The sequence below is a fragment of the Hyperoodon ampullatus genome (assembly GCF_949752795.1).
Source record: "Hyperoodon ampullatus genome assembly, chromosome: 17".
In the NCBI taxonomy this organism is placed as follows: Eukaryota; Metazoa; Chordata; class Mammalia; order Artiodactyla; family Ziphiidae; genus Hyperoodon; species Hyperoodon ampullatus.
Genome location: NC_136930.1, coordinates 44461765 through 44476666, shown reverse-complemented (window position 1 = coordinate 44476666; position 14902 = coordinate 44461765). Strand labels below are relative to the sequence as shown.

The window sequence follows — 14902 nt, the reverse complement described above, 5'->3', positions numbered from 1 at the left end:
TTACTAAGAGAATAGATCTTAAAAGTTCTCATCAGAAGAAAGAAATTCTGTAGCTGTGTGAGGTGATGGACGTTAACTAGACTTATTGTGGTGATCATTTCCCAGTATGTACAAATATCAGGTCTTATGTCATATACCTCAAACTTATGCAGTGCTCTATGACAATTAGATCTCAATAAAATTAGCAGGCAAAAGAGACCCTAAGACCAAGTCTTAACTACCAAATACCTTTAGTGTCTCAAATAACCGTATGAAAGCCAGGGCCTCATCTTTGGGGCAGAAAGACTCCTTTTCCAAGAAGGTTATTGCATATTTCCACATTGTAATTATTTATCTGTCTATCAGTCATTTCTTCATTCATTAACTCACCCAATGTTATTTGTGATGGGCCCTAGAGAGACAAAGTAACTTCAACAAGACTCTGTCTCAAGGAGCTCACCCTGCAGTGGGAGGGAGGCAGACATAAACAAACACCACAAAGTGAAAATCTCAAAGAAACTGGGAATCATTATTAAAATGGGGATGTGTTATCTTTTATATATTCTATGTTTCCAATACAAGAAAGATGTAAAATATAAGTGCAGAGCCCCTTTATTAAAAGGGATTTATCTTTTTTTTTTTTTTTTCAGTACGCGGGCCTCTCACCGCTGTGGCCTCTCCCGTTGCGGAGCACAGGCTCCGGACGCGCAGGCTCAGCGGCCATGGCTCACGGGCCCAGCCGCTCCGCGGCACATGGGATCTTCCCAGACCGGGGCACGAACCCGTGTCCCCTGCTTCGGCAGGCGGACTCTCAACCACTGCGCCACCAGGGAAGCCCAAAAGGGATTTATCTTAACCATGCTTAAATCATAAGACTTTGGACATGGGAACTAAGCTCAGATATCACCTCCTCCAAGAAGGCTTCCCTGATAGCACCCATGTCCCCTTTTGGCTTGAGTGTCCTTTCTATGTACTCTCACTGCACCATGTCCATTCCCCTGATACCATGTTTTGAATTTTTATTGTGTTGTCCTCTTACTGCCACTACCACCTCCATACATACACAACTGGGTACCCCTTAAGGAGGAGGGGACACATCTTACTCTTTGCATTCACAGGGCTAGAAACATACCTGGTATATGGCACTCGGTTAACGTTGAATAGCTCTGTGAGTGGGAAGATGATAATGACAGGTTTTTTCCCCATCTAATAAAAGTTGCCTTTATTTCCCACATTATATTAAGTTTTAAAATATGTAACAAAGGGTATATATTCTTGTTTTTTGAAATGTAAATGTATTAAAATGTAAATATATTAAATGTAAATGTATTAAAACATTTATTAATAGCATATTTAGATAAGGGCGCATACGAAAAATCTAGAAGGACACACACCAAAATGCTGGTGGTGGTTATCTCTTAAGTGTTAAGATTTGAAATGATGCTAACTTTGTCTTTATGCATCACTGTGTTGTTTAACTATTTTACTATGGATGTGCTACTATTATGATAAGAAAATATGAAGTTATTTGTATTTTAAAAAGGAAAATTTGGCCCATTTCATAAGCCACAATCATAGGGCATAAACAACTTTATGAAACATCATCTTTACCATCTAACCCAATGTTGACAGTGATTTGACTTTGTGGATTTAAACAACTGACCAAGCTTGGTGGCATTTAATGGAATTAGATGGGTTTCTATTTTCCTTACTCATGTCTGTGTTTATAATATTCAGAAGGTACCCAAGCACTTTATTTGCAGTTGTCTAAAACGTGCAAAATTATCTCTTTTGCTCACTTTCTTTTGTTCCTTTCCTTTAATTCTCCCTGCTAATACTTGGATTGGGTGTTAGAACCCCAGTCTTTTTAAAGCCAGGCTTAACCTCTTGCAAATAGATAAGGCAGAACTAAGTAACCAATTAATTCTCTCTCTCTCTCTTTCTTTCTCTCTCTTTTTCATTATAAATCTCCTGTTTTTAGGGTGGCTCTGTGTAGAAGAAATATCAGTTTTCTGGTCCGTGATAGTTCTGCTGTGCATCTTCTGCCTGCCCGTCTTTCAGCATTTTGTCTGGCTGACCACAATGTTGGAAAACCCTAGGCGATGTTATTGGACTAACAGTTTATTTCTTTTTCCCAAAGTAACAATCACAGATTGTAAAATGTGCCTCTAAAGAACAGGTTTAAAAAGCTATATATACTATATTCTTTTTTATCTGCAGCTGAATTCTTGCTGCCAAGATGGGGAAACAGAACAGCAAGCTGCGCCCAGAGGTCATGCAGGACTTGCTGGAAAGCACAGATTTTACAGAGCATGAGATCCAGGAATGGTATAAAGGCTTCTTGAGAGACTGCCCCAGTGGACATTTGTCAATGGAGGAGTTTAAGAAAATTTACGGGAACTTTTTCCCTTATGGGGATGCTTCCAAATTTGCAGAGCACGTCTTTCGCACCTTCGATGCCAATGGAGATGGGACAATAGACTTTAGAGAATTTATCATAGCCCTGAGCGTAACATCAAGGGGGAAGCTGGAGCAGAAGCTGAAATGGGCCTTCAGCATGTATGACCTGGATGGAAATGGCTACATCAGCAAGGCAGAAATGCTCGAGATTGTGCAGGTACGTGGACCTTGCCCTTTACAAAGAGAAGAGTGTGAGTCACAGTAAGAATTGGGAAGTCCACAGTATAGCTTAGTGGAGAGATTGCAAACGGGTGGTCCGCCTGGGCACTGATTTGGCCTAGCCAGTGTCTTTGAAAATGTGGAACCCATATACAAAACAGGGAGATTACACATAAACATGCAGATTGGTTAGCATCTCTTGGAAACTCAGGAGCTCTGGCCACACTGGGCCCACATTCTTGCCTAGCATAGGTGCCCTGGGGCTTTGTGGTGACTCCTCCCTACAGAGGGACATGGCACTCTTCAGCTGGTCATGCTCACTGTGGCCACTCCATCTATTCAGTGCAATGACCTGCCTGGACCTAGAGCCTGGAGTGATGTTTAATGATCAAACTCTGACCTGGGTTCAAATCCTGCCTCATTCAGTCACTACCGCTGTGACTTTAACCCAAGCGAGCCTCAGTGTCCTTATCTGTAAAATGGAACTATCAGCAGTGCCCACTGCTGTGGGATTGTTTGAAGATTAGACTGACTCTCCGTGTTCAATGCTTAGCACAGTGCCAGCCTTACAGAAAAGTTCATCATCACTGCCATCACTAATTTCCAAGTTTATTAGACACGTGAATAAAAGTAGGGATCTCTAATCTAGCTTCTATCTCATCAGAGATACAAACAGTGCAGAATCAAGGCCTCCATCATTTTAATAGGAAGCGCTCCATTTTATTTCCCCAGATCACTTACCCAGAGTAAATTGCCCAAACAGAACAGGAAAAGGGGTCGTTTTTCCTTTCACCACCCCCTCTTCTTTGAAAGTCCACACTCAGGCCTTGTCACTGTCCCGAGAAGCTGTGTGCCTTTGTGGGGATTCTCACTGTTTGGTTCTAGCTGGTCTGCACCATTTAGGAGAATGCATATTTGCAGATGCTACAATCGCTTCAGAGTCGGCACTGTCTTTTAGGTGTCTGGGAAAATACCTGTTAGAAAGTGATAAGATGGAGGCAGGCTGTGGGCCGGCAGAATCATATACAAATTAAGGCTCTGTTTGTTAAAGTAAGTGAAACTGCAGCTTGATTACAAGTGTCAGCACATAAATTCCTTGCTGAACTAATGTCCCTCCAAAACTCAGAAATTCAAGCCATTTAATGTAAAATGCAAATTCATGATGTTCACCTGCAAATACTAATAAGTGGTCAGGGTGAAGATCGGGGTCCAAACAAGTTTATAATGAGGCTTGTCAACGAATGGAGGGTGTGGAACTCCACAAATTCTCTAGTTTTTCTTCTTTATTGTTGCTTCCTATGGTTTAATTTTGGTATCCACAGAATATTGGTGGTAACAGACTGGAATCCTTTTGTTTTTCCTGGCATTGGTAGGAAGGCTTCTATTGTGGACTCTGTAACACTGAAATACACGGTATTGGTTTCCTCTTGGAAACCAATTGGCTGCTGTAACAAAGGGCCATAAACTTAGTGGCTTAAAACAACACACGTTTATTATCTTACAGTTCTGGAGGTCAGAGATCTGAAATCGGTTTCACTGGACTAAAATCAAGGTGTCCACAGCTTGCATTCTGTCTGGAGGTTTTAGGGGAAAATCTGTTTCCTTGCCTTTCCTACTTTTTGAAACATTCCTTAGCTTGTGGCCCTTTATAACCATCTTCAAAGCCAGCAACAGTGGATTGAGTTCTTCTCACGTTGCCATTCCCCTGGGTATCTCATTCTGCTTCTCCCTTCCACTCATAAAGACCCCTGTGAGTACACTAGGACACCCCAGATAATTCAGAATAATCCCCCCTAGCTCAAGATCCTTAACATAATTACATCTGCAAAGTCCCTTTTACTGTGTAAGGTAACATATTCACAGGTTTCAGGGATTAGGACATGCACATCTTGGGGGGCCCATTATTCAGTCTACCACATATGTCCAAACGCAGTTATGTTCCTTTTTCCAAAAAATAATTTTGTGCTATATCAACATCTGGGTGAAAAAGCAAAACCATATGCAGATTTATTTTTAGAGTCTTATACAAACATTTTCACATTCATGTGTTTGTTTTTTTTAAGTGACAAACTTAGGAACATGATTTAGGTCCAATATTTTATTATTGCATCAAAACCACCTCTCATGAGTCTTAAGCCAGATCACAATTCTGACGTTTCTCCCATAACGGCAGATCCTCTCCTGGGGTGGCGGGGAGGGCCCTAGTCTCAGCCCCCGGCTGCAAGAGGAAGGAGAAGCCTTCCTGCCCCACACAGTTCTCTGTCCCTGAGCCCAGCCAGAGGCAGGTCTGAACACCCACACCCAGCCCAGGACAGGCTGTGTTTCAGGAAGGGGGCCGCGAGCATGTGAGTAGCGTTACACATTGAACCACGAGTGCTCAGATGCTCTCTGGGATCTTGGGGGTGAGGGAACGTGAACTTAGGGATCCGTCAACAGGACCGTGGGGAGAGAATGCAGGGAGAACAGGGGGTGAAAGTGACCCCTCTGTTCTCAGAAAGTAACTAGGACCCTTGAAAGAACATATTTTAACCACAGACTGTCATTGGGTAGGAGTACACAATCTGTGTTGCTTTACTCTTATGATTGAATGAAAATCACAGGCTTAGACAAAACTTGATCACCTGGATCCAAAACAAAGATGAAGAGGGAGTCAAGGGAAGAATTGGCATGTGAGAGCGGTTGTCTCGAGCAAAGCAGGTCAATATCGCCTTGCCCCTCTCCTTTTTCAATCTCCTTTTCCTTCTTTTCCTCGGGTAAGTTATTTAACCTTTCTGTGCATTGTTCTCATGATTTGTGAACTGGAGCCAATCATAGCACCTGCCTCAAGAGTAACCGTAAGGGTTAAACAGTTATTACAAGTAGAGTACCTAGAACAGGGCCTCTCAATGGGTATCCGTCAGTAAATGTTGACTACTATTATTCTATAGAAGTTTCTGGAGCTGAGACAGGATGTTTCCCTGCAAAATAAAGGGAGGTCATTTCCCATTCAAAGGGCAAAGTAATAGAGTCTCCCATTAAGTTTTAAGTTAAGTTTACCTAGTCATATAAATGTATGTTCACAACACAAAGGGAGGTAACCCAGCTAAACCTCCAACTGGTGGAGCTCACAGAAGAGATATTCTTGTGCAGATGACTTTAGGAGTTCCCAGGCTTCTTCAGCTGTTGTCTTTCCTACCAAACACCATCCCAGCTGGAAATAAGCTAAAACTTCCGGGCTGCTCTGATGCTTACGGGATTTAAGTAACAGAAAGATCACCTTTCCAGGAGAGAATGTGGTTGGCACCAGGAATTCCCCAGCTCCGAGCTGTTGCCCTGAGCCCATAGGTGCACTTCATGCATCGGGACTTTTGGGGCACAGCCTGTCTGGACTTGTTCTCAAGTCCTGCTAGAGACTTTCTGAAAGGAATATATAGGCTAACACAGTGTTACCTTTAGCAGTTCTCAGGGAACTCACTTTAATGACCAGGTTGCAATAATTTCTAGTTAGCATATTCATTCCTTGGATGGTAATGATTGCTTTAAAGTAGTTGGTGTTCAAATACGTGTTGTTTTAGAATCAGACTCTCCCTCCTAGTTGTGATTCAAGGTTAATTAGCACTTTTGATAAGGCAGAGTGAACTTCATAACACCCTTAGTCTACATTTTCACACCCTTTGAATGAATGAAAACTAAAGGAAGGAGGTTGGGCTTATGCTGGCAGCCCATCACAGAAGACTTATTTTTTTGTTTGTTTCTTTTAGCAATATGGGAATTTTTTTTCCTGATTCACTCATCAGAATAAGGCATGTGTAACCATACAGCAACCAGATGAAGAGGAAGGGAGACTATGGTGTTAGCCATTGCAAAGGTTTGTCCACAAACACCAGACAGACTCACAAATTAATCTGACCTGGTCTCAAGAGCACCAACTGTGACCAGTTCAGACAACCAGCTTGTGAGTATTTGTGCCATGAGGGATCAAAATCAGGACCAGAAAGACTTGGTTACATTCTTTCTAAAACCACTTCCTCAGTGGCATTTTTTTCTCCCAAAGATCTTTCTAAATTGGTGTCGTAGACACTATGTCACTTGTAATATGTGCCTTGGAGACCTGAAATACTGTGCTCTTCTGATGGTGAAAAAAAAGGCGGGGGGTGGATGGTGTTGTGGTGAAACCTTCTAGTCCATCTTGATATGGCCCCTGGGAATTCAGCTGCAAACCCTTGCCTAATTCTCAGTTATGAGTGTGGACCACAGATGTTAGTCTAGAATGCAACTTGGATTTCTCTCCCGGGGAAAATTCTTTAAAGCGGTTGCCCAGGTTAGTTTGTTTATCAGTTGTGTTTGGCTTTATCCCTTTCTTATCAGGGGATTAATCTTATCGTGACAAGCCACATTATAGTTTAAGAGTTGAAGTTAGGCATCTGGCAACACAAGTGAGTGCCTGCTACCCAAAGGCCCCCCACTCGGCTGTGCCCTCCAGGTCTCCTTTGTGGACTATTCTTCCTTCTCCTGTTTCCTAAACAAGGATATTCCCAAGCAGCTTTCCAGCCTCAGCCCTCTTGTCCTTTCATTAGTTCTGGGAAGTCATCTTCTCAGTGCTTGTATGGGCCAGGCATAGTGTTAAGTATTTTCCACACTGTATTAGTTTCCTAGGGTTGCTATAACAAATTACCATAAACTGGGCAGTTTCAAACAACAAAAATTTATTCTATCACAGATCCAGAGGCCAGAAGTCCAAAGTCAAGGTGTGGGCAAGGCTGGTACCTTCCAGAGACTCCTGGGGGGGATCTGCTCCATGCCTGTCTCCTAGCTTCTGGTGGTGGCTGGCGATCCTTGGTGTTTTGGGCCCACATCTCTCCTATCATCATGTGACATTTTCCCTGTGTGACTGCGTCCAAATTTCCTTCTTCTTATATGATCACATCATTGGATTAGGGCCTGCCCAAATCCAGTATGATCTCATTTTAACTCGATTACATCTGCAAATACCCTATTTCCAAATAAGGTCACATTCACAGGTTCTGGGTGAACATGAACTTTTGCAGGACATTAGTCAACCTGGTACCTGTGCATTTTCTCATTTAATCCTCACAATAACCTTATTAGCCCCATTTTATGGATGAAGAAACAGAGTACCTCCAGATCTTCACCTCTGCTATGTCCAGCTGTTAATGGACATCTCCACTAAGACATTGCACTGGTACCTCACAGTCAAACATTCCAAAAACAAACTCAGTATTGCCCCCCAAAATGTGGAGTCCTAAACCACAGCAGCTCCAGAGTGTCTTTTTAGGAGAGTGAACGGGGTCTTTGGAAGGGGCTGTTGAAGCAACCCTTGCACAGCACTTTATATAAGATTGAAATAAATAGTAACTGCCCATATCTAAAAATGATGGGTACCACCACTTACCTGAAACAAGACAGTGGCTGAGGAATGGGCAAGAATAATAAATTTAGAAAAATATGAAGGAGGCAGATTTGATAGGTCTAGCTGACTGCCTGCACGTGGAGACGGGCGGTAGTGCCGTATTAAAGATGTCTTTGACTTGATTACAGGATGGTGGATGGTAGGACTGTTTACCAAGAACCAAACAAACAAACATGAGTGGGGGCAGGGGCCTGGGCAATAATGAGTTTCAAGTAAAATCTTATGTGAAAACTAATATAAGAATGGAGCTGCTTTGGTTGAAAAAAGGGGTAGGGCCCTTATTCTCCCCCCATCCTCTCCCTGCCTGTGGAAGTATCTACAGCACTTTGGGAGAACATTGTGGATTTACCGACTTACTGTATTCTTCTAGCTCTAAACAGGAAAGTGCTTATGCTGTCCTAGATACCTAGATATTGATCCCATTTTAAGAGTATTTCCAAGAAAGATTCTCATGGCCTCTGTCTACCCTCCTTTCCTGGTGTGTAATATCCTTCTAAGCAGGATGCTTTTCTTTATCGATAATCTAAGAACAACCCTTTACTACTTAACTTCTTTTACCCTTGGTGGGTTGTCATGGGGCCTTGGGTGTCCTGTTGGAAGACCCTACATCTTCTGATGAAAAGCCAGTCTGGTTTCCTTCAGAGAGAAGAGTGAACTTTAGCTCTTGGAATTGTGCCTGCCCTTAGTTAATCCCACAACCTTTATCAGTTCAGACGTGAGCCCTTCTTTTCCAGCATTCCGAGAGGTGGTTCATTCAGAGGGAAAAAGAAAAATCACCTAATATATATGTCAAGAGGAAGCTGGTAATTCCCCTGGCCGCAGGTGGTGCTGTCCTGAGCCTGCCTAGGGCAGAACCAGAGCTGGGTTCCTGGGTGTCCCATAGCATTGTATTTACCCAGAGACAAGAATAGGCCTCTTCAAGTTTAATTAAAAACAGGATGTCCCTGCTGGGCCTCTCATTGACATTGCTAAAAATAAAGTAGGGAAGTAGCCTGGCCTCTCCATGGTTTAATCCCATTAAATTTGGGGGAGGGGTGTGGGGAACTGGGGTTAATAAAAGACACGATCTGTTTCAGATTGTTGTCTGGAGTTGTGTCTTTTCTCTCCCTGTGCTGTGGAGTCCCAGGTCTAATACAATCAATGCTGGCTTGCTGAGGCCATGAGAGAGGGGCAAAGGGACAGATGATTCCCCACTGAGGTTTTGCAGGGCTGTCACCCACTTACTCACATTGAGACCCCTGGGGCTTGTCACCTCATCTCTTTGCTCACTGCTCTAGTACCACCCGTGTTCATAGACCTGGTTTTGTGAATAATTCACTAATCCCTTTCTGTGAGCTGATGCACATTAAAAACAAACAAACAAAAACAATCTAGTCTGAGTGCTATGAAAGAGCCATCTGGAAAGGTGAGCGTGTTAAAGGTGCCCACACTTCCTTCTCAACCCCTCAGTATACTCAGACATTACATCTCTTGCCCAATTCCAGAAGCCTCGTTTGCAGATATCCTCATATAAGGGGATCCTGACTTTCTTCATTTTTGTTTTGTTTTTATTTATGGGTTTGTTTGTTTGTTTGTTTTTGGAACTAACCTATCCTCATTTCTCTGCCCCAGCCCTATTCCTTTAGCCTAACAGCTAAAGACTAAACCCCTGAAGACTTTCTGTTGGGTGTAAGAGCCTTGTTTTCAAACACACATTCATCTGTTTGCTTGGTCTTTCGTTCATTTGTTCAACCAGAGTATTAAGAGAATAATCCCTAGATTATTACACAGTTGACTTCCCTTCAGAATCCCAAGAAGGAGAATTTCATGAACCTCAACTCTAAGAGGCTGAGAGTTCCAAGGAGTGTTCCAGACCAGTGGGTTTTACTTGCTACTATGGGACCTTACCGAGGCCAGAACAGATTGGGGGAAGGAACAACGCAGCCCCAAAGAAGGTTGATTACACAGGATCCTTAAGACTTCTAGCCAAAGTAAACTTATTATTTGTCCATAAATGCCCCTCCCACGTCACTTCTACAACTCCTGAAATGTACCACCTCTTACACCTGTAAAGAGGTGTACTTGTGATTTAGTGAGACGCTGATATCTAGATACTGTTTTGTTGTTGTTGTTCTAAGATTCCTGGGCTTATGAATTCACAAAATATTTAGATTGTGTAAGTCTGAAATCCATGTGAGGGGTGTGTGTGTGTGTGTGTGTTCATCAGTTGGTGCCACCGATTCCTCTGAGTCAGGAGTTACAGAAAAGCTTCCATGTTGGAGCAAAGAAAGCTGAGGAGAGGGTGCTATGGAGAGGTGGCATGGAGAGTCTCCTGATTTCCACTCTTGTTACTAAATATTCATGTGGCCCTGAAAGGTCAGCACCTCTGTTTCCCATTTGTAAAAAAGTCTCTAACTCTGTGGCCTTTTCTAGCTCCCTGGAGGAGTCAGGTGCCCCCAGCGGCTTGGCACATGGCACTATAACCCCAGCACAGATGGTAGTGTAGTCCTGGGCTGGAGGGGACAGCAATAGGGATCCTGGAGGAAGACAGAGTATGGCTCACCTCTCGCCTCTGGAGCACACTTCAGTGAGCGTCTCTTGGGACAGCTGACTGTGGCCAAGCTTACTTATTACCCCAGTGACACCCATCATCCCAGAAAGAGCCATGACTCCCACTTTGCCCTTCCTCCCAGACAGAATCACTGTGGAGGCAGCTCCAGTCCAGCGAGGGCTCTGGGTGGGTTCAAGTCAGACTCGGGGAGCCTGGCCTGAGGGGTCCCTGTGGGGTGGGATCAGCCCAAGAGTCAACACACTGGGTGAGTCCATTTTTCACTCCTATTTTATCAACGGAGATTATAATATTTACCCCCATTTCTCCAGAATATTTTAGGAACTTGAGGCAGAGTTGATCCTGAACAAGACTGTAAAGCGGAGAAGTTAAGCCTTTATCTCTTTTTGCAACCCTTTTTGTTTCCACATTTCCCCTTTGGAGACTACTTTCCTTCAGCTGCCTTCCTTTCTCTTCTCCCACTACATCCCAAGTTCCAGAACTTTGCAGATTTTTCCACCCACCCTCTGGCAAAATCTACTTTTTCTAAAACTCCTTCCCAGGGCTAATTTTCCCAAAGTGAATCTGAGTATCAGAACCATGGTCTGGGGATAAAAACAATGACTTTACATTATGCTTCCAAAATAAAAACAACATTTGACAGCTGAGGCCTTCCAGGCGCTTACTGGGTACCACGGGGGGTCCACAGGTGGTAGGGAAGATAGTTTCAGTACTGTTCACAAAACCTTTTCAGTAGAACCCTCTTTTGCCCATCAGATTTCTGATGTACCCAGTTGATCTCAAGCTGAGATTGTATACTTATTTCATCCAAAACTTGGATGGCAGATTGTTCCCATCCCGGGGATACTTGGCAGCTTGCTGAGAAGGAATGTGAGATGATTGCCACATACAAGGGGAAGGAGCACTGGGATGGATTGGTAATGTCTGCCCAGGAGAAGAACAGGGCAGGCCCTTACAGACCATCAGTGTTTGTCACCCTTGAGGGACCCAGGGAGAGACCACAGTAGACCCTGACCTGTCTCTGGCCTGAGGAATGTCACCTACAGCCTGAGAGTGGGGACCTCAAAACAGCAGCAGCAGCCCACAGGAGCCTCATTAGAAATGCGGACTCTCAAGCCTCCCATCTCCCCAGCCCACCCTACTCAGTCAGCTTCTGCGTCTTCACAAGATTCCCAGGGGACTCATAAGCACAGTAAAGTTAGAGACACGGGGGGCCTAGTGGATCTTCCTGCCAGTTGTCACTCCTGAAGGTTCTTGCCACTGGACAAGCTCTGCTGGCCTGGCTGCTCTCACCAGCAACTGCACGTCTCTCTTCTACGACGACAGATGGTCAGGAACAGAGCTGGGTCTCTGTGTGATGGGAGGCATTCCCTTCAACCCTGTATTTGGGAGGTTTAATAATAGGGCCATTGTGTGCGAAACCAAACCATGTTTCTGTCTCACACCATGTTGCTTCTGTCCCCAGGCAATCTATAAGATGGTCTCCTCTGTAATGAAAATGCCTGAAGATGAGTCGACCCCAGAGAAGAGGACAGAAAAGATCTTCCGCCAGATGGACACCAATAGAGATGGTAGGAGACCATGGCTGCTTTGCTTTGCTTTGCTTTGCTTTGCTTCGCTCAGAGCGGGGGCTGCTGGAGGGGCTGGGGTGTCCAGGTAGGGAAATTCCACCAGAGGTCAAGATATTGGCCATAAGGACCTGGCTCGAGGCCCTTTGTGAAAGTGGCTTATCCTGCTTGCTCCCTGTAGGGGGAAGATGGAGGCTGGATCCTGCAGGCCAGTGAATCAGAAAGTGGGGAGGGGCTTGTTATCCACCCAGACCCTAGTAGCTTTCATCCCAGCCTGCCCAGGGGGTTTTGTTGGGGTTTCATGCGCATGCTCCAAGGTGTTGGGTTTCCTGGAGCCAAGTGGGACCCCTCAGCTGTTGGCAGGTGAGGTGGCCAGCAGATTCCACCCTGAGGGAGCCACCCACAATTCAAATCCAACAAGGGGATGCAAAGCAAACCAAAATGAAAGGAGAGGTGGATTTCAAACTCAAGAACAGTGGATTTTAGATGTTGGATTGCCAGACAGAATACAGGAGACACAATTAAATTTAATTTTTGGATAAATAACAAATGACTTTTCAATATAAGTATGCTCTATTAAATATTTGGGACATACTTAAAAAATTGTTGTTTATTTGAAGTTGAAAGTTAGCTGGGCATCCTGTATTTTATTTGCTAAATCTGGCAGCCCTAGTTAGATGTAATATCTGAGTTTAAAGTGCTAACACAGAGAGCTTGGTCCATAATAAGCCCTGAGTCATCTATAGCTCTTGCTTTTATTTCCAGCTTGCCTGTTCTGCTGGGCATCCCCAGCAATTCTTGTCAATGATGAGCAAATGCAGTCATATACCCCCGACGGAAGGCTTTGTCGCAGAGCGGGCCTCAGTTTCTATCCCTATGCCCTCTGGGGCACCAGCTGCCTGAGAATCTGGGTTTGCAGGGTACAGGCCAATCTGTTTGCTTTGTTTCTCCACAAAGGTGCCATTACATCCTGTTTCTCTATGTGCCTTGATTCACAGCGAATAGTTTGTTTTGCAAAGACTAAACAAACGGGATTCTTTTAATAGAATAATAAACTCACTGACATTAAACTGCACATTTTGCTGATGCTCCAGGGGAGCACAGGTGGGCTTGTGTCCTGCCCGAGGCCCAGCCTCCTCTTCAGAATAGGGCTGAAAGATGGGAGAAGATCCAAACACTGCAGGATCGAACGCTCACTGCGAGAAATGAGACCCTGTGCTCTGGGCCTCGGTCACAATGGGGTCACAGAGCCCTGATGGGGTCAACATTCCCCAAATGCATTTCGTTGCTAAAAGCCCTGTGCTTTCCTAAGGGAAAGGCTTGAGTTTAAAAAAAGGTGGGGGGGCGGGGGGCGGAGTGGGAGCCGTATCGGGAGGGGCTTTAAGTCTGCAAGGGGTCAGGCTCCGCCCAGCCAGGAGACTTGGTGCTTTGGCTCAGGGCTTCTGGACCCCAAGGCGGGACGCCACGCCGGAGCCGAGGCCTCATCTAGACCCTCCCGCTGTTAGATTCCTCTTGGAGAAGCTCTTTGCATCTAACCCCTGGCGGCTGACTTGAAGAGAAAAGTCTGGGCCCCCAGCAGGTTAGCTGGGAAGCCAATCCAGGAGCACGCGGGTAGTTAGCCCGAGGGAGCGGATACGTACGCTGAATGCAGGGTTTACCCTGCCGCAACAAGAAAGGCGGGGAAGCTTTGCCTTCCCGCCAACAATATGACCGAGGAAACTTCTCGAAGGGAATTTAGTACATACTCTAGCTTGGACAAGAAGGAGAAAGACATCGAGGAGGAGTGGAATCCCAGGCAGCCAGTCTCCCCCGTCCAGCCCATTGGGGTAGGAGGAAAGTGCCCTGATTGACGGGAGGGACCCCCCGCGGCACCTCTCTGCTTCTCGGAGCTCACAGCCCTCGCCTGGGTGGAAGGGCGGCCGTCCTCACACCTTGGCCCAAAGCAGGGGCCCTCTGCCCACATGCAAACCTAGGTGTAGCCAAGTGACCCTGAGGAGCCCAGAGGGCCCAGTGAGCCCGTGGGGACGGCCTTGGCGCTGCAGGAGCCCAGCTCAGTCTTTGAAAGGCGTGAACGCCATCTGATCCACAGACACCGAGTCCCTCCGGGGCGCCTGCAGCTGGAGGGGCCACGAAGGCAGGGGCCACATCGCGGCCACCCAGCAGCCCCGCAGCCCAGGGCCGTGCACACAGAGCTCTCAGGAGGCCGCGTGCTGCGCTGTGCGATGCTCACGAGCCCGGGGTCTCAGCTCGGAGAGACGGAAGGTGGGCCTCACGGCGGGTGTGAGACCCCGGGAAGAGGTGGGCCGCCGCCGCCGGCCCCAAGGTGCAGCGGGAAGCCTACATCCGTGCAGCGGCCGCCAGCTGCCACTCACCGGTCCTCTTGCTTTCTAGGAAAACTCTCCCTGGAAGAGTTCATCCGAGGGGCCAAGAGCGACCCGTCCATAGTGCGCCTCCTGCAGTGCGACCCCAGCAGCGCCGGCCACTTCTGAGCCGGAAGCCCCACCAACTGTAGAGCTGCTTGTGTTCCCTTTGGAGTTTACTTTTTAACAAAAAAAAAATTTTTTTTTTTTGCCAAACAATATTGACGGTGATGCTGTTCCCCGTGTGGTTGGATGCACCTCCCTCCGTGCCGCCTGCAGCTTCTTTTGTCGTGGACGCTTCATGGGAATGTCTAGAGCCCCCCGCGCTTGTGGAGAGCATGAACAGTGCTGCCGTGCACAGACTTTGTGGTGTTCATTGTTCTGACGATTTTTCATCGTTATTATTATTACTTTCCCT

General features: G+C 45.9%; 1 protein-coding gene across 1 annotated transcript; it reads left to right on the top strand.

The window, feature by feature from the left end:
* Positions 1-2218: 2218 nt before the first annotated feature.
* Positions 2219-14613, top strand: NCALD (neurocalcin delta; the record flags this gene model as incomplete). The annotated part of the gene is made up of 3 exons (XM_079722312.1): positions 2219-2596; positions 12022-12127; positions 14516-14613. 3 exons carry the CDS (start codon positions 2219-2221, stop codon positions 14611-14613), a joined length of 582 nt encoding a protein of 193 aa, XP_079578438.1.
* Between the last annotated feature and the right edge of the window lie 289 nt (positions 14614-14902).